This window comes from Heptranchias perlo, chromosome 11 (assembly GCF_035084215.1).
Source record: "Heptranchias perlo isolate sHepPer1 chromosome 11, sHepPer1.hap1, whole genome shotgun sequence".
NCBI lineage: Eukaryota > Metazoa > Chordata > Chondrichthyes > Hexanchiformes > Hexanchidae > Heptranchias > Heptranchias perlo.
The window spans coordinates 27,723,736-27,744,285 of NC_090335.1; the positions used below are offsets into that span (position 1 = coordinate 27,723,736).

At 43.6% G+C, this 20,550-nt stretch overlaps 1 protein-coding gene across 5 annotated transcripts in view; it reads left to right on the top strand.

The window, feature by feature from the left end:
• usp16 (ubiquitin specific peptidase 16) overlaps positions 1-20,550 on the top strand; it is a 61,826-nt gene that overhangs the window by 24,748 nt on the left and 16,528 nt on the right. For 4 of the 5 annotated variants that reach the window (XM_067992751.1, XM_067992748.1, XM_067992752.1 and 1 more), the window contains 5 exons: positions 2,935-2,991; positions 4,372-4,548; positions 9,170-9,923; positions 12,089-12,180; positions 14,056-14,142. In XM_067992751.1, coding sequence (XP_067848852.1) covers positions 2,935-2,991; positions 4,372-4,548; positions 9,170-9,923; positions 12,089-12,180; positions 14,056-14,142 — 1,167 coding nt within the window. The remainder of the gene's footprint in view (positions 1-2,934; positions 2,992-4,371; positions 4,549-9,169; positions 9,924-12,088; positions 12,181-14,055; positions 14,143-20,550) is intronic. The other variant, XM_067992750.1, reaches the window with a different exon arrangement.

Below are 20,550 nucleotides of genomic sequence, written 5' to 3' on the forward strand. Positions count from 1 at the left end.
TTGATTAAGAAAGGGAAGATACAATATGAAGATAAATTAGCAAAAAATATAAAAACAGATAGCAAGAGTTTCTATAGTTAATTAAAAAGAAAAAAGGTGGCTAAGGCAAACATAGGTCCCTTAGAGGATGAGACTGGGAAATTAATGGTGGGAAACATGGAGATGGCAAAAATGCTGAACAAATATTTTGTTTCAGTCTTTACGGTAGAGGACACTAAGAATATCCCAACACTGGACAAAAAGGGGGCTCCGGGGGGGAGGAGCTAAATACGATTAAAATCACTAAGGAATTGGTACTCAGTAAAATAATGGGACTCAAGGCGGATAAATCCCCTGGACCTGATGGCTTACATCCTAGGGTCTTGAGGGAAGTGGCAGTAGGGATTGTGGATGCTTTGGTCATAATTTTCCAAAATTCTCTGGACTCGGCAAAGGTCCCGGCAGATTGGAAAACTGCTAATGTAACACCGTTATTTAAAAAGGGTAGTAGGCAGAAGGCTGGAAATTATAGACCAGTTAGCCTAACACCTGTGGTGGGTAAAATTTTGGAGTCTATTATTAAGGAGACAGTAACGGAACATTTAGATAAACGTAATTTAATAGGACAAAGTCAGCATGGCTTTATGAAGGGGAAGTCATGTCTGACAAATTTGCTTGAGTTCTTTGAGGACGTAACATACATGGTGGATAAAGGGGAACCAGTGGACGTAGTGTATTTAGACTTCCAGAAGGCATTCGACAAGGTGCCACATAAAAGATTATTGCTCAAGATAAAGAATCACTGGATTGGGGGTAATATTCTGGCATGGGTGGAGGATTGGTTATCTAACAGGAAGCAGAGAGTTGGGATAAATGGTTCATTCTTGGGCTGGCAACCAGTAGCCAGTGGTGTTCCGCAGGGGTCGGTGCTGGGTCCCCAACTCTTTACAATCTATATTAACGATTTGGAGGAAGGGACCGAGTGTAACATATCAAAGTTTGCAGATGATACGAAGATGGGAGGGAAAGTAGAGAGTGAGGAGGACATAAAAAACCTACAAGGGGATATAGACAGGCTAGGTGAGTGGGCGGAGATTTGGCAGATGCAATACAATATTGGAAAATGTGAGGTTATGCACTTTGGCAGGAAAAATCAGAGAGCAAGTTATTATCTTAATGGCGAGAAACTGGAAAGTACTGCAGTACAAAGGGATCTGGGGGTCCTAGTGCAAGAAAATCAAAAAGTTAGTATGCAGGTGCAGCAGGTGATCAAGAAGGCCAACGGAATGTTGGCTTTTATTGCTCGTGGGATAGAATATAAAAACAGGGAGGTATTGGTGAGACCGCACCTGGAATACTGCATACAGTTTTGGTCTCCATACTTAAGAAAAGACATACTTGCTCTCGAGGCAATACAAAGAAGGTTCACTCGGTTAATCCCGGGGATGAGGGGGCGGACATATGAGGAGAGGTTGAGTGGATTGGGACTCTACTCATTGGAGTTCAGAAGAATGAGAGGCGATCTTATTGAAACATATAAGATTGTGAAGGGGCTTGATCGGGTGGATGCGGTAAGGATGTTCCCAAGGATGGGTGAAACTAGAACTAGGGGGCATAATCTTAGAATAAGGGGCTGCTCTTTCAAAACTGAGATGAGGAGAAACTTCTTCACTCAGAGGGTAGTAGGTCCGTGGAATTTGCTGCCCCAGGAAGCTGTGGAAGCTACATCATTAAATAAATTTAAAACAGAAATAGACAGTTTCCTGGAAGTAAAGCGAATTAGGGGTTACGGGGAGCGGGCAGGAAATTGGACATGAAGCTGAGTTCGGATCGGTCAAGGCCCTGTGGGTGGCGGAGCGAGCCCAGGGGCTGAGTGGCCGGGTCCTGCTCCGACTTCTTGTGTTCTTTAGATTTGAGGTTAGGATCAGATCAGCCATGATCTTATTGAATGGCGGAGCAGGCTCGAGGGGCTGATTGGCCTACTCCTGCTCCTATTTCTTATATTCTTATGTGTCTAACATAGAATTGTACATTTGTAAATAGGCAGTTTGTTTCCTTTTGTCAAATTCTTTTATTTAGAAGAAAACTGGGGCTTGACTGATGGTTTAGGAAGTTTATCCAATGGGTACCTTGTACCAAACAGACTAGGGTATGCCTGTCATTGTACATTTTGCTCAGGTAAATAGCTACCAACACGTCTGTGCGTGTGCTTAATACCATCATATCTGTATTTATTCTATAATTTTTTGTATGGAGTTTTTTTTTAGAACTTGATTTCTAAATCGACAGTTTCTATTGGCTAGGCACTGAAATCTATATTTTTAAAAAATGATTCTAACTTAATTCACAAAATCAAAATCCAAGATACTACTCTTGTTATTTTCAGTCTCAAGTTGATTAAACGCTCACTTGAATTATTTTGTTTTGACAATTTAGAGCACGGACTGTTCTTATTGTAGACTTGGGCCTGACCTGATTTTCCAGGATATGTACAAGTTTAAAATATTTTAAGCAGGGATTTGCTTACGAAGGTTAAATACAATCAAGATGATCAGTAGCATTCTTTGAGATTTATTTAAATGCAGTTTTAACTGTGATAAGGTAGCCAGTCTCAACCAGAACAGTGGTTAGGGTGTTACCATTTGCCCTGCTTCCCCTGGGCAGGAAAAAAAATCATTTAGGGTTTGTGCTACTATGCAGCGATCCCTGCTGGGGAGAGTGCGTGTGTGCACCTAGGTTAAGAATGGGATCAGGCTCAGCCATGATGCCCTCTGTGGTTAAAAGCCTCGTGATGCATGAAGAATAGCCAATTGGGCAGTATATCAGAAAAGAGCTGTCACTGCCCAAGAAACTACCTCAGCAAGAGTTGGAGGGGAAGAAATGTGTTACTTGTGCATTAGTTCAGCAATAAATTACCAAAAAATAATATAAGTATTTTGTCTGCTTTGTTCTCAGGTTACATTAGTAAAAGAATCTTTTTTAGACTTGTCGCTCCCTGTTCTGGACGAGCAGGTAAAATTATACTGCGGATCCTTTCATTTATATAAGTTCTTTGTTTTTTTTTCTTGCTTTTTGCTTTGCTTTGCTTCTAAGGGTAATGCTTGGAAGCTCTTATGCAGCTCAGGCTTTGCGGTGTTGATAACAGCAGAACTGGCAGTGTTTATAACCTGTGTCTAAATAACTTATTCCTGCACAATATTGCTTGATGTACAATGTTCTAAATGTTAAGATAACTGCTTAATGTCTGATTTTGTTTCTTCACATCAGGCTCCCACAATGGCACAGTGAATAACTGAGCCACAAACAGGAGGGTCCCAAGTTTTGTCCTTGATCTGTGCTCGGATAGTTGATCTCAGGCAGGACAACAGCAGGGCCACTATATCTGGCCACAGCCTTTTAGTTTAGAGATGGAAATTCGGCCAAGGTTCCCATTCCTGATCGCTGTTTGTCTGTTGGAATGTTGTTGGGTATGGTCCTGTTCATTTGGGTAAGGCATTGATTGAGCTTGGCCAATATACTACCCAATTGGCTATTCTTCATGCCACCCGCAGACATAGGAACAGGAATAGGCCATTCAGCCCCTCGAGCCAGTTCTGCCATTCAGTTAGATCATGGCTGATCTGTATCTTAATTCCATCTACCTGCCTTGGTTCCGCAACCTTTAAATACCCTTGTCTAACAAAAATCTATCCATCTCAGTTTTGAAATTTTCATTTGACTCCACAGCCCGGGGGAGAGTTCCAGATTTCCACTACCCTTTGTGTGAAGAAGTGCTTCCTAACTTCACCCCTGAACAGCCTAGCTCTAATTTTAAGGTTATGTCCCCTTGTTCTGACTTCCCTCCCCCCCCCCCCACCCCATATCATCAGAGGAAATAGTTCCTCTCTATCAACTCTTTTAATGATCTTAAACACCTTAATTAGATCATTGCCTGTCAGAAGACTTTGTCAGTCTTCTCTGACTAGATTCAGACATGAATCATGGCCACTTAGTCAGTTTAAGGCGCTGTCTGGATCCCATGGAATTGCCCTCTGGAAAGGAGTCAGTACTTTGACTGCAAATATTATGAAGTATTTTGTGTGTATATTTATTATAAATATAATATAGTTTATATGCCCTTGAAAAAAGTCACTGCTTTCTCCAAGGATGACTGTGTGTGAGCAGAAATCTGCTTGGCCTGTGTTATTAAATCTCTGATTACAGCAGCATCATACAAACCTTTGTCATAGATTGGTATTAGTCCATGTTGTTTGTCTCTGTCTCCCTGTGATGTGGCAAAGCGCATGTGATCTTGTTTGTTTAATCTCCATCCTGCAGAGGAACTACATGCAGAAACTATTCAGCACTCAGGATTAAGTTTGTCAGTACATTCATTGTGGTGTTTTAATATAGGGTGATAAGAAAAAAGCCCTGGGAAAAAGTGGAAGAAACATTACTGAAGATGATCAGAATGATAATCATGGGCACTGCAATGGAAACTTTGTTTCCAAGGACAGAAGTGATATCTCAACTGGCACTACCAAATACCAACAAAAGAAGGCAAAGAAACAAGCTAAAAAGCAAGCTAAGGTAAAGCACATTCTGCTGCAATTCAAATAGAAGTGATCAACCAATTGTCATTTAGGGCCATAGAAATTTACAGCCCAGAAGGAGGCCATTCAGTCCATTGTGCTGATTCTTTGCCAGAGCAATCCAAAACTAATCCCAGTGCCTGCCCCCCCCCCCCCCCCCCCACAGCTTTGTATTTTTCTCTGCTTCAAATATTTATTAAATTTTACCTTAAACTGAGCAATGGTTTCTGCCTCAGCCATGTTTCAGCAACCGTCTGTGTAAAGAAATGTCTCCTAATCCCTCTTCACTTTCTTAGTGATCATTTTAAATTGATGACCCCCTTGTCACTAACTCCCTAACCAAAGCAAATAGTCTTTCCCTATTCACTTTCAAAAACCTTCATTTAAAAAAAACTCTATTAAAACTCCTCAGTCTTCTCTGCTCTAGTGGAAATAGTCCCAGTGTCTCGGGTGTCTCCTCATAACTATAATTTCCCATTCCTGGTGCATCTATGCTGTATACTTTCTATGACTTTTATGCCCCTTCTATAATGGGACACCCAAAACTCTAAACATACAAAACAATTGTTAGGCACAGTTAAAGTACTAAGTTTGTCAACTTGTGCACTGTATGCCCCTATTTTTAAAACCCAAAATTCTATTGGCCTTTTCTGTAGCTTTTTTCTATCTGACTTCGCACTTTCAGGGAATTACGTATTTTAACCTCTAAATCTCTCTTCATCCACACCCTCCAGTGTCTTTCCATTGAGTGAATACTCCCATTTCTCTTTTTTCTCCAAAAATAAATTCCCTTGCACCTATGCACATTAATTTGCATCTGCCATCTTTCTGCCCATTCTACTAATCTAAGACTTTCTGATTTTTTTTTTACAGTTCTCCTTACTGTTTCTACTTCCTACATTTGTGTTGTCAGCAAATTATAAGATTGTGTTCCCTATACCCACATTCAAATGATCTATATGTACTAGGAACAAAAGTAAACCACTTTTAACTCTTCTCCATCCATTTATCCTCTTTGTTTCCTGTCCACCTTTCTATCCAAACTGCTACATTTCCTTTTCTACCATAAGCCTGAATTTATCTAATAAGTCTCTTGTGACGCATCTTACTGAAAATCCATATATACCACAATGATTCTAACAGCTTGCTGCCACTATTGATATTAGACTAACTGGTCTATAGTTATCCGGTTTATCTTCTCTCCCTTTTTGAACACAGGGGTTATATTGGCCACCCTACAGTCACATGGCACAATTTGCACATTTAGGGAGTAATGAAAAATTATGGCCAGAGCCTCTGGAATTCCCAGTACTGATTGACATAGAATTTTGCAGCATAGAAACAGCCCATTTGGCCCAACAGGGTCTATGCCGATTGAAAGCAAAAGACTGTGGATGCTGGAAATCTGAAATATAAACAGAAAATGCTGGAGAAGCTCAGCAAGTCAGGCAGCATCTGTGGAGAAAGAAACAGAGTCAATGTTTCGGGTCAAAGACCTTTTGTCAGAACTGGAAGATGTTAAAAGAATTAACTCTTCTAACGTCTTCCAGTTCTGACGCAAGGTCTTCGACCTGAAACATTGGGCCCGATTTTAGCAGGCCTGCGGGTTCTCGGTGGATGGGCTATCTGGCGCGTGGGTAACGCGTCCGGTGAAATTAGTGGGTTTCCCGCGCGATCGTAGCAGGCAAACCACTAATTGGAGCCACTTACCTGCTCCTCCGGGTTCCCCGCTGCTGATCTGCGTGTCGGGCGGGCTGCGCATGCGCAGTAAGATCTGTCAGCTGAAGGCGCTCTATTTAAAGGGGCAGTCCTCCACTGACAGATGCTGCAACCAATAGCAAAGATGACTGCATGGAGCAGCCCAGGGGGAAGGCTGCTCCCAGTTTAATGATGCCTCACCCCAGGTATCAATACATGGGGTGAGGAGGAGGGGGAGGACAGAGATCTTCCACCCGGCGGGCGGGAGGAAGCGGCCCGCCTCCGCCACCAGGAAGGCCTGGCTCGAGGTGGCAGAGGGGGTCACCAGCGCAACCAACATATCGCCCACCTGCATACAGTGCAGGAGGCGCTCCAATGACCTCAGTAGGTCAGCCACAGTGAGTACACGTAGTCTTTCCCCTACACTCCGTCTGCCACATCACTGCCCCCACCCCACATCTCCTTCGGCACTGCCAACACTACTCTGTCACATCACCCTTCATACCCACTCAAACCCCATCCTCATCTTACCTGCACCTACTCACCTCGCCAGTACTCATCCCGCCACTACCACGCAACCCAATCCTCATACAATCTCATGGCTCTATCCCATACTCACCCTCTCGTGCATCTCTCTCACGGCCAGCCTCACTCAACCTGCCACCACCTGTGCTGCAGCCACAGGGCATGCATCGCATATGTGCATTAGGCAGCGTAAGGCAAACGTGTCGTGAGCATGAAGGGGATGCACAAGGGTGTTTGAGGGTTTGTCATGGTTGTTACTTATATTGAATTTCAGAACAACTCACATCACACATTATATTGGCACCACTACTGCCATGTCTTCGCGAATCCTGTCCGGTTTGTGCAATAATGCCCGCTCCTGGGTATCACTATGAGGACCCACCACTGATGCCACCCATTGTGTCACTGCAGAGTGGGTGTAGGTGTATTTGCAGGGCTCTTCTGCGCAGATGACTGAGAGACATCGGCGATGTCCCCGGTTGCACCCTGGAAGGCTGCGGAGGAGAAGTTCGGGAGGGCAGTGGTGACTTTGACAGCGACAGGTAGGAACGTGGTGCACGGGCCAGCCAGGAGCAGCTCGGCATGAAAGAGGCTGCAGATGTCCACGGCTACATGTCGAGTGACTCTGAGCCTCCGTGTGCACTGCTGCTCAGAGAGGTCCAGGAGGCTGAGCCTCGGTCTGTGGAACCTGTGGCGAGGGTAGTGCCCTCTGCGACGCATCTCTCTCTGCGGTTGCCTTCCCTCCTGCTGTGCAGGTGGATGTGTCACAGCACTCTGTTTTGGAGCTCCACGTGTCAGAGGTGGACGGCGTGGCTGGTGAGGCTGGTGATGCTGTTCGCCCTCCGAGGAGGTCATGACTGCAGCTACGGCGGCTCCCATCCGCAAGATGTACATCTGAGGGGGTCCGCAAGGTAGGTACATGTCTCCGGACCCTGGGGTAAGTGTGCAGGTTGGTGACTGACCGTCAGGAGGAGGGTGGTGGAGGCCAAACTTTGTCCCAAGTGACAGAGTGGCCTCCTGCAATGGGTGAGGGTCACCCCGCCCCACCACCTGTCAAATGGACCTTTGCAGCTGCCATAGGCTGACAGCTGCAACACGTCCATTCGAGCTGGGAGTGTTTCCCCCAGTGTGGGAAACAGTCCCATGTTGTTCCAAAATCCCACATAGTCCCTTAATCAGGTCAGTTAATGACCTGAAATACCTAACTAAATATTGTCAAGTGGCATCCCACTGGCTTTAATTGCCTGCGGGATTCCCACCAGCGGGGGCTGCGCGCGCACGCCGGCGCGTCAGCGGGGAACCCGGAAGTGGGCGGGATCAAGGCGGGATCCGGTCCCGCTCCTGGATTTTGCGATTTTCGGGGCCCCCGCGCCGAGAACGCACCCAATAGCGGGTGGTAAAATCGAGCCCATTGACTCTTGTTTCTTTCTCCACAGATGCTGCCTGACTTGCTGAGCTTCTCCAGCATTTTCTGTTTTTATTTCTGGTCTATGCCGATGTTTATGCTCCACACAAGCCTCCTCCAACCTTACTTCATCTCACCCTATCAAAATATCCTTCTATTCCTTTCTCTCTCATGCACTTATCTAGCTTCCCCTTAATTGCATCTATGCTAATCAGCTCAACCACTCTATGTGGTAGTACATTCCATGGCTGATTTTTGTCCTCCCTTGCTCCGGGATACTGAGGCCAAACAAGAGAGAGATTGTTGATTAATGCTCTATCAGTTCTGAAGATTTTGTAACTCGCAGTCATGCAGGACAGCTTATTGAGGGATGCAAAGAGGTTTTTTGGATTGTCTGGGCAGGAAAAGGTTCCAATAGGGAAGAGAATATATGGAAGATCAATGTGAATCTGAGATATTCCTTTAAGCTCTGTTGGAACAACTCAGAATTATCAACAGGCAGCACTTTATAAAATACAAGTAGACATTAACAAACTTGCAGAATGGGTGTGTAAATGGCAAATTAATTTCAATATAGATAAGTGTGAGGTGGTGCATTTTGGCAGGAGCAATAAGGAGGCCACCTACTTCTTAGAAAATAAGAGTCTAAATGGGGTCAAGGCGCAAAGGGATCTAGGGGTACAGATTCACAAATCATTAAAAGGAGCAATGCAGGTTAACAAAGCCATAAAAAGTGCAAACAAAGCACTGGGGTTCATTCCTAGAGGAATAGAATTGAAAAGCAGAGACATTGCTGCCACCGGTGACTTGTTTTGCTTTGCTGCACCCTCTACAGAAAGAAACTACCACAAGCTTGACATTCTTGGTCACAATGTAGCGCATTGCCATGATGTTCTGAGCAATGCAACTTAGATGTTTGAAGTTTTCTGTTCTTTTGTTATTTGGATTCTCATAAAACTGCATTATCTTATATGTTTTGCTTTGTTTGTAGAACCAACGTCGACAGCAAAAGCCTCGGACAAAAGCCCTCGATTTGGAGGACTCTGCCGAATGTTCTTTGGATGAAGTACAGAGTGGAAAAGATGCTGCCTCTGCAGAAAAGAAGGTAGACCTAGAGTTAAATGACATTGTGGAAGAGGTTTCTCCAGAACAGAGCTCTCGTGACGACTTATCCACTCACCAGTATCTTGGGACTACAAGAAAGGAATCCATGGAAGAAAACAGTCAAGAACTGAGCCAAGAAAGCACTGGTGTAGACTATGAGGAAGAAGAGTCTGGTGAAGTTGAGCAAAAGAAAAGACACTCTGATCATTCCCACAACTCCAAGAACATTGGCTCTTCAGATATATTTGAGTCAAACATAGTAAATGAGAACCAATTTAATGCACTTTGTTCCAGTGAAGATGAAGAAAATATTATCAATAATATGAATAAATTAAATCTGAACGAGTGCATAGTTAATCATGATGAAATAACTTTAACCCTGGAGGAATATGAGAACTCTTCCGCAACTGCAAATGATCTACTCTCTTCCACAAAGGACAAACAGGTGTTTTTTCTGGATCCAGAGAAAGCATTTTGCACCCTTGCAGACAGTGAGCTGCTGAGTATTCAGGACTGTTCTATTGGGGCTTGTTTACGACAGTTCACTCAGATAGACAAACTCATTGGAGCAAATAAACTGCTATGTGAAGAATGCACCCAAAGGCAGCACAAAAGTGGATCAAAGACCACTGCAAATGGTGGTAATGTAACTGAGAATTGTGTTTACAATTTCAAATATAATATGCCTTGCATTATGGTTAAATACCATGGATTTAGTGTTAACTTGTTGAAATAGTACAATCTTGAGTTTAGAACTATTGGCAATTACTTCCCTTAAAGGAAATGGGGAGGTGGGGGGTAGGGTGTAGAGAAGTGTAGAGGGAGTATTTTCAACCTAAATGTTGCTGCTTCTAACTGCTAAAATCCCAGCAAAACCTTCATGCTATAAACTCCTTTCAGACACTACCATTGAGGTGAGCAGGATTTGAGTGCAGTGATAGTGCCCACCTTGACCAGCACTGAAACAACAACTTGCATTCATATAGCGTCTTAAGCATAGTAAAACTTCCCTATGGTCATAAAATTGTGGGCAGCATGTGCCCAAATTTCCAATTTACAGTGCCAGTGGGCAATGCAGTGAAGATTGGTAAAATTACCTCCCCCCCCCCCCCCCCCCCATGTTAATTAATACTTAAACCAACTAATCGCAGGGTTTCTGAAAATCTTTCACAAAGATCAGGGTTAAGAGACTTTGTGGTGCTGTATATTGATCTCCTGCTTCATTGTGTTCATTACAAATCTGCAGAAACTATTTTACAGAGGTATGTGTTTGAGAGCTGAAAAGATCTTTCATTGCCCAAAAGTTTTACGAACATACAAATTAAGAGCAGGAGTAGGCCATTCGGCCCCTCGAACCTGCTCTGCCATTTGATAAGATCATGGCTGATCTGATTGCGACCGTAACCCTACTTTCCCGTCTACCTACTTTAACCTTTGACTGCCTTCTTAATCAGGAATCTATCTAACTCAGCCTTAAAAATATTCAGTGACCCTGCCTCCACCACTCTCTGGGGAAGGGAGTTCCACAGACTCACAACCCTCTGAGAGAAAAAAATTCTCCTCATCTCCGTCTTAAATGGGAGACCCCTTATTTTTAAACTGTGTCCCCTAGTTCTAGTCTCTCCCACAAGGGGAAACATCCTCCCAGCATCTGCCCCTTCTAGTCCACTAAGGATCTTATATGTTTCAATAAGATCACCTCTCATTCTTCTAAACTCCAGTGTACACAGGCCCAACTTGTCCAACCTTTCCTCATGAGATAACCCCATCATCCCAGGAATCAGTCGAGTGAACCTTCTCTGAACTGCCTCCAAAGCAATTATGTCCTTTCTTAAATAAGGAGACCGAAACTGCACACAGTATTCTAGATGTGGTCTCACCAATGCCCTGTACAACTGTAGCAAAACATCTCTACTTTTATATTCCATTCCCCTTGCAATAAATGACAACATTCCATTTGCCTTTCTAATCACCTGCGTACTAACCTTTTGTGATTCATGTACTAGGACATCCAGATCCCTCTGTACCCCAGAGTTCTGCAGTCTCTCTCCATTTAAATAACATACTGCTTTTCTATTCCTCCTGCCAAAGTGGACATGTTCACATTTCTCACATTATACTCCATCTGCCTAATTTTTGCCCACTCACGTAACCTATCTATATCCCTTTGCAGACTCCTTATGTCCTCTTCACAACTTACTTTCCTACCTGCCTTTGTGTCATCAGCAAATTTAGCAATCATACATTCGGTCCCTTCATCCAAGTCATTGATATAGATTGTAAATAGTTGAGGCCCAAGCACTGATCCCTGTGGCACTCCACTCGTTACATCTTGCCAACCTGAAAATGACCCATTTATGCCTACTCTCTGTTTCCTGTTAGCTAACCAATCCTTTATCAATGCTAACATATTACCCCCTACACCATGAGCTCTTATTTTGTATAGTAGCCTTTGATGTGGCACCTTGTCAAAAGCCTTCCGGAAATCCAGAGGATCCCCCTTTTCCACGTTGCTTGTTACTTCCTCAGAGAACTCCAATAAATTAGTCAAACACGATTTCCCTTCCACAAAGCCATTTTGACTCTGTGTGATTGCACTGAGATTTTCTAAGTGCCCTGCTATAACCTCTTTAATAATAGATTCTAGCATTTTCCCAATGACAGATATTAAGCTAACTGGCCTGTAGTTTCCTGCTTTCTGTCTCCCTCCTTTCTCGAATAGAGGAGTTACATTCGCTGTTTTAACTTTCTTTGGAATATAACACGTTTAAGCTTATTTCTTTAAAAAATATATATATTTTTGCAGATGAACAGAATGTGTACACAAATGCCAAAAAGCAAATGCTCATTTCATCTCCTCCTCCAATTCTTACACTGCATTTGAAAAGATTTCAGCAGGTAATTATTATTCAAATAACTCTCTTTCTAGTTTATATTTATACAACTGGTGGGTTTGTGTGTTTCTACATTCAGTTTATGTTTGTGTTGTATTTGCCAGCGAGTTAGTGTGATTTGCAGAAAATGAACATGAAACTTGTAAAGGTCCACACATTAGATGACAACTTGCATTTATATAACGCCTTTAACGTAGTAATGGGTGAGCGGGACTTGGTGCTGGTTAGGATACGCATTAAAGTTTATGGAGGATGGAAGATAGGAGGCCGGCCAGGAGAGCATTGGAATAGTCTGATCTGGAGGTAACAAAAGTATGAATGAGGATTTCAGCAGCAGATATGCTGAGGCAGGGGTGGAGGTGAAAGTAGGTGGCCTTTGCATTGAAGTCAAAAACTCAGCTCAGGGTCAAGTAAGACACCGAGGTTAGCACTGTCTGGTTCAGACTAAGAGCAGCAAGGGAGATGGAATCGGTGGCGAGGGAATGGGGGAGAAAGACACTGGCTTCGGTCGTCCCAGTGTTTAATTGGATGTTACAATTTTTTGAGATTATTGCTTTGAATCAGATCAGTAAGCACACCATGCGTTATGGTTTGCTGAAAATAAAGCCACGTTTACCAAGATACATTCATAGACGTACAAAACATGCTATTATGTAAATCCCATAATAACTTTATGGATTCCTTTATTACCGGCAAACCTAAAATTTTTATTGATATTCTGTACTGATGGGATGAATTATGAATTATTAGTCCTTTCCTCTTTAGTGATAGAATTCCCAGGGCGATTATATGCAGTTTAGCTGCTCTTGCTGTGTTAATACAGTCACAACTCTAATCTCAGGTAAACAGTTTCCATTGTACGAATAACATTTCTATTGTCCACACCAATTAAGGACTATTCTGAACCTAATTCTCCATTCACACTATTAATCTTTTCTCAAATCATTTTTAATACTGCACATCACATTGTTTTTTATGCTGCTGTCCATATTAAATACATTTTCTCAGTTTTGTTTCTCTACATTATATTAATGTACATGATTGAAACTTCCCAACCAGAAATTATTCCTGGTATATACATGTATCCTGATGTGTGCTGTGCATATATTACACACAATATAGACATCAATGTCTTTTTGTTCTGAGGACAAGCATGTAATAATTTCCTGCATTACAACAGTGACTACACTTCAAGTACTTCATTGGCTGTAAAGCACTCTGAGGGGTCCTGAGGTTGTAAAAGGCGCTATATAAATGCAAGTCTTTTTTATGTAAACTTTTTTTTAAACCAGTTACGGAGAACTTTATTGGAAACAATTGTTCAGTTTAGAAAATAAAACCTAACACACGCTCACAAATTCCGTGCCTGAAATAGATTGTTTAATGGTTCCTGGTAGAAATGATAGGTAACACTTAACACTTAAATTTTGGCTGGCAAGTATGATTAAGAACCCTGGAGAATGTAGTTTTGTAGTATAGATGCTGTTTACGTTTGCAAAAATTGGCATGAGAAACCTTGAAAGCAAGTCTATTATGTTTCAGTGCAATTTCTTAAATATATTCTGGTTTATACTGACAAAATTGTTGCAGTTTGTCAATTTAATGTGGACTTATAAGGAACCATTCCACCTGTGTGCCTGAACATCAGTAATAGTTGAATATTTACTCCTCTTTGGGTAAAATGTAAACGTAAGCACTAGAACTTTCACTGCTGTTTAATAACCACACAATAGCTATTGTTCACTGAGTAAAAGACATTTTGCAGAACTATTGCTGTAGGTAATTATCAGCTGTTTGGTATACCAGTTTAATTTTTCATTATTGATGATTGAGGTGCGCACAGAAGCATTGTTAAACTTCAAATATTTTTTTTCCTTAGTTGGGGTTCAATCTTCGTAAAATAAACAAGCATATCCATTTCCCACAAGTACTCAACCTTGCTCCATTCTGTGCACTAAATTGCAAGGTAAGTTTTTAAAAAAAAACATGGTTACACCAGCCATCACATCTTCACAGATCAAGCAGTCACTGGTGTCATAAGTGCTATTACCTCATAAATCAAAACCTTTTTTATCTTCTCTTTCCCAATCCTCCCCTTTTTCTGAAGGATGCGACTTAAGCTAGGGTTCAGTTTTACAAGTGCTGGGGTACCAAGTGGTGTTTTGAGTCATGATAATCAGTATTGACTGGGGTGGCATCACAGCCAAGTTTGATTCTGTCCTGCTGATCATCCACAAATGTGCACTTCAGTCGATAGTGATCAGGAATGGGATATTTTCTTCTCCTGCGGTACTGAAGCTAATTATAACATCCGAGTAGCCGTTCAAGCTAACTCGGAGACCAGGGATTGAACCTGGGGCTAATCTTGTTTGAATGGCTCAGTGCCACATCATGTAGTGCATTTAGCCACAGATTCACTGGGGAATTGCTTTTTTAAAAAACTATGATTAACAGTGTATTAATTCTCCAATGTACTAGCCCATCACGTGATAGTTATGGTTCTTGTCTGATCCTGAATGTGGCTTATTGAGGTGGAGGTAATTGTAGACAGACTCGTGTGGCTTTTGCACATTTGTGGATGACCAGCAGAGCACAGGGAATGGAGTTTTTACAATGAGTGTAGGACTCCTTTCTTACCCAGTATGTAAAAAGCCCAACAAGAGAGGAATCACTGCTGGATCTAGTAATGGGAAATGAACCAGAACAGATAAGAGAAGTAGGTGTTGGGGAACATCATCATAATAATGTTTAAGATAAAGATTGAGAAGGACATAAATAAGACAAAGACCAAAATAATAAATTTGAAAAAGGCTGATTTTCAGGGGATGAGAATGGAACTAGGGAAAATAAACTGGAATAATTTACTGACAAACAAAGAAATAGAACAGCAGTGGGGAAACATTTAGAACGGTGATCAATGGAGTCCAGGAGAAATATATCCCACTAAAAAGCAAGAACCAACTAGCTAGTAATGACGTGCCATGGATGAATAAAGAAATAAGGGCAAAATTGAAACTAAAGAAAAAGGCATACACTAAGTACATAGACAATAAAGGAGAGGATATCAAAAGGGAATACGAAAAGGTTAGAAAAGAAGTAAAAAAACAATTAGGAAGACAAAGAGAAATAACAAAATTAAATTACCAAGGAATATAAAAAGAAATAGTAAGGGATTTCACAAACACATGAATAACAAAAGAAAAATCAAGGTAGGGCCACTAAGGGACACACACGACAAACTCACAGGTAATGACAGCAAAATGGCAGAAATATTAAATAATTACTTTGCCTCAGTATTTACCAGGGAGACGAACATGAGCATGCCAATAGAAGAGATCAAAAAAGGTATGACATTTAAGGTAGAAAGGGAGGAGATAATTGATTACATCAAGTTACATTGAAACTACAGCACAGAAACAGACCATTCATAGAATCATAGGTTACAGCAAGGAAGGAGGCCATTCGAATCTGCACCGGCACTATGCACGAGCATTCCAGCTAGTCCCACTCTCCCGCCCTATCCCTGTAGCCCTGCACATTTTTTTGTGTCAAGTACTTCCCTTTTGAAGGCCATGATTGAATCTGCCTCCACCACCCCCTCAGGCAGTGCATTCCAGATCCTAACCACTCGCTGTGTAAAAAAGTTTTCCCTCATGTCACCTTTGGTTCTTTTGCCAATCACCTTAAATCTATGCCCTCTGGTTCTTGACCCTTCTGCCAATGGGAACAGTTTCTCTCTACTCTGTCTAGACACTTTATGATTTTGAACATCTCTATCAAATCTCCTCTCAACCCTCTGTTCCAAGGAGAACAATCCCAACTTCTCCAGTCTATCCATGTAATTTAAGTCCCTCATCCCTGGAATCATTCTGGTAAATCTCCTCTGCACCTTCTCTAAGTCCTTCACATCTTTCCTAAAGTGCAGTGTCCAGAACTGGACACAAACTCCAGTTGTGGTCGAACCACTGTTTTATAAAGGTTCATCATGACTTCTTTGCTTTTGTACTCTATGTCTCTATTTATAAAGCCCAGGATCCCGTATGCTTTTTTTAACCACTTTCTCAACCTTCAATGATTTGTGCAAATATACCCCCAGATCCCTGTTCCTATACCCCTTTTAGAATTGTGCCCTCTAGTTTATATTGCCTCTCCTCATTTTTCCTACTGAAATGCATCACCTCGCACTTTTCCTTGTTAAACTTCATCTGCCACGTGTCTGCCCATGCCACCAGCGTGTCTATATCCTCTTGAAGTCTATCACTATCCTCCTCACTGTTCATTTTCCTTCCAAGTTTTGTTATCTGCAAATTTTGAAATTGTGCCCTGTACTCCCAAGTCCAAGTCATTAATATATATCAAGAAAAGCAGTGGTCCCAGCACCGACCCCTGGGGAACACCACTGCACACCTCCCTCCAGTTCAAAAAACAACCATTCATCACTACTCTCTGATTCCTGTCATTTAGTCAATTCTGTATCCATGTTGCTATTGTCCCCTTTATTCCATGGGCTGCAATCTTAATAGCAAGCCTACCATGTGGCACTTTATCAAACACTTTTTGAAAATCCATATACACCACATCAACTGCATTGCCCTCATCTACCCTCTCTGTTACCTCATCAAAAAACTCTTATCAAGTTGGTTAAACACTATTTGCCTTTAACAAATCCATGCTGGCTTTCCCTAATCAATCCACACTCCAAGTGACTTAATTCTGTCCTGGATTATCGTTTCCAAAAGTTTCCCCACCACCAAGGTTAAACTGACTGGCCTATAGTTGCTGGGTTTATCCTTACACCCTTTTTTGAAGAAGGGTGTAACATTTGCAATTCTCCAGTCCTTTGGCACCACCCCCATATCTAAGGATGTCTGGAAGATTATGGCCAGTACCTCCGCAATTTCCCCCCTTCCCTCAGCATCCAAGGGTGCATCCCATCCGGACCAGGTGACCTATCTATTTTAAGGACAGCTAGCCTTTCTAGTACCTCTTCGTTCTCAATTTTTAGCCCATCCAGCATTTAACTATATCTTCCTTTACCGAGACTCTGGCAACATTGTCTTCCTTGGAAAAGACCGTAACAAAGTACTCATTTAGTACCTCAACCATGTCCACTGCCTCCTTGAGTGGATCTCCTTTATGGTCCCTAATCGGCCCCACCCCTCCTCTTACTACCCATTTACTGTTAACATGTCCGTAGAAGACTTTTGGATTCCCTTTTATGTTGTCCGCTGGTCTATTCTGATACTCTCTTTGCCCCTCTTATTTCCTTTTTCACTTCCCCTCTGAACTTTCTATATTCTCTCTGGTTGGCACGTGTGTTATCAACCTGACACTTGTCATACGCCGCTTTTTTCCGCTTCATCTTACTCTCTATCTCCTTTGTCATTCTGGGAGCTCTGGCTTTAGTTGCCCTACCTTTCTTCCTCGTTGGAATGTACCTTGTCTGTACCCGAATCATCTCCGCTTTAAAGGCCGCCCACTGTTCAATTACAGTTTTGCCTAGCAATCTTTGATTCCAATTTACCCAGGCCAGATCTGTTCTCATCCCACTGAAATTGGCCCTCCTCCAATTGAGTATTTTTACTTTAGAGTGGTCAGAGTCCTTTTCCATAGCTATTCTAAACCTTATGATACTATGATCACTGCTCCCTAAATGCTCCCCCACTGACACTTGCTCCACTTGGCTCATCTCATTCCCTAGAACCAAGTCTAGCAATGCCTCCTTCCTCGTTGGGCTGGAAACATACTGGTCGAGAAAGTTATTCTGAACACATTTCAAAAATTCCTCCCTTTCTTTGCCCTTTATATTATTGTTATCCCAGTCTATATTAGGAAAGTTGAAATCCCCCGTTATCACTACTCTATGGCTTTTGCACCTCTCTAATTTCCCTGCAAATTTGCTCCTCAATCTCCTTCCCACTAGCTGGTGGCCAATAGAATACACCCATAGTGTAATGGCACTTCTGTTGTTCCTTAACTTTAACCAAATAGATTCTGTCCTTGACCCCTCCAGGACATCCTCTCTCTCCAGCACTGCAATATTCTCCTTAATCAATACTGCCACCCCCGCCAACTTTCTTTCCTTCCCTATCTTTCCTGAACACCTTGTATCCAGGAATATTGAGTACCCAGTCCTGCCCTTTTTTGAGCCAGGTCTCCGTTATCACCACGGCATTGTATTCTCATGTGGCTATTTGTGCCTGCAGCTCAACAACCTTGTTTACCACGCCTTGTGCGTTCACACACATGCACTGCAAACCCGTCTTAGACTTTCTTGTACTCTCTTGGTCTGACCCCACCTAATACCTTACTATTTCTTATTCTAGGGCTATCCTTCTCTCCTGATCCTTTGTGCCCCTTCTTTCCCCTTTCTAATGCTACATCCTGGTGCCCATCCTCCTGCCAAATTAGTTTAACCCCCCCCCTCCCCCTCCCCCTCCCGATACAGCACTAGTGAACCTCCCCGCGAGGACATTGGTCCCAGCTCCGTTGAGGTGCAACCTGTCCGGCCCAGGTCCCACCTCCCCCAGAACTGGTCCCAATGCCCCAGGAATCTGAAGCCCACCTCCTGCACCATCTGTCCAGCCTTGCATTCATCTGCTCTATCCTCCTATTTCTATACTCGCTAGCGCGTGGCACCAGGAGTAATCCGAAGATTACTACCTTTTGAGGTCCTGCTTGTTAATCTCTTTCCTAACTCCTTAAACTCTGCCTGAAGGACCTCATCCCTCTTCCTACCTATGTCGTTGGTACCGATATGGACCATTACCTCTGGCTGTTCAACCTCCCCCTCCAGAATGTTCTGCAGCCGCTCAGTGACATCCTTGACCCTGGCACCAGGGAGGCAACATACCATCCTGGAATCACGTCTGTGGCCGCAGAAACGCCTGTCTGCTCCCCTAACTATGGAATCCCCTATCACTATTGCTCTCCTGACCTTCTCCCCCTGCCCCCCTGTACAGCTGAGCCAACCATGGTGCTATGGTCTTGGCTCTGGCTGCCCTCCACAGAGGAACCCTCTCTCCAACCAGTATTCAGAACTGAATACTGGTTAGAGAGTGAGGTGCCCTCAGGGAACTCCTGCACACCCTGCCTGGTCCTCCTTGTCAGTCTGCTGGTCACCCAATCCCTCTCTGTTTGCGCACTCAAACTTTGGGGTGACCACCTCCTGAAACGTGCTATCCACATAACACTCAACCTCACGGATACACTGCAGTGATGCCAGCTGTTGCTCAAGCTCCTCCAGCTGGCGACACTTCCAGCACCTATGGTTGTCCAGGACACGGGAAGCGTCCTGGAGTTCCCACATGGCGCAGGATGTGCATTTCACGGGTGTGAGCTGCCCTGCCCTGCCTCGATGTATTAGATTAACTAAACTTAACTGGAAATAAACTAAAGACTTAAAAAAGACACTCACCAGAAAAAGAGAACCTCACCAGCTAGCAGCCAATCAGCTCCTTTCCTTGTGCTGACGTCACTCTTCATTTTCTTACCTCGCTCCTTAAAGCCCCGAACACTTCATGCTCCTCCTTTTATCGCTGATCACACTCTCTCTCTTTCCTCCTTTTATCGCCGATCCCACTCTCTCTCTCCTCCTTTTATCGCCGATCCCACTCTCCTCCTTTTATCGCTGATCACACTCTCTCGCTCCTTTTATCGCTGATCCCACTCTCTCTCTCCTCCTTTTATCGCTGATCCCACGCCCCACTCTCTCCTCCTTTTATCGCTGATCCCACTCTCTCTCTTCCCCCTTTTATCGCTGATCCCACGCCCCACTCTCTCCTCCTTTTATCGCTGATCCCACTCTCTCTCTCCTTTTATCGCTGATCCCACTCTCTCTCTCCTCCTTTTATCGCTGATCCCACTCTCTCTCTTCCCCCTTTTATCGCTGATCCCACGCCCCACTCTCCCCCCTTTTATCGCTGATCCCACGCCACTCTCTCTTCCCCCCCTTTTATCGCTGATCCCACGCCCCACTCTCTCCCCCTTTTATCGCTGATCCCACGCCCCACTCTCTCTTCCCCCCTTTTATCGCTGATCCCACGCCCCACTCTCTCCCCCCTTTTATCGCTGATCCCACGCCACACTCTCTCCTCCTTTTATCGCCGATCCCACGCCCCACTCCTCGTTTTATCGCTGATCCCACGCCCCACTCTCTCTTCCCCCTTTTATCGCCAATCCCACGCCCCACTCCTCGTTTTATCGCTGATCCCACGCCCCACTCTCTCTCCCCCTTTTATCGCTGATCCCACGCCCCACTCTCTATCCCCCTTTTATCGCTGATCCTACGCCCCACTCTCTATCCCCCTTTTATCGCTGATCCTACGCCCCACTCTCTATCCCCCTTTTATCGCCGATCCGACGCCCCACTCTC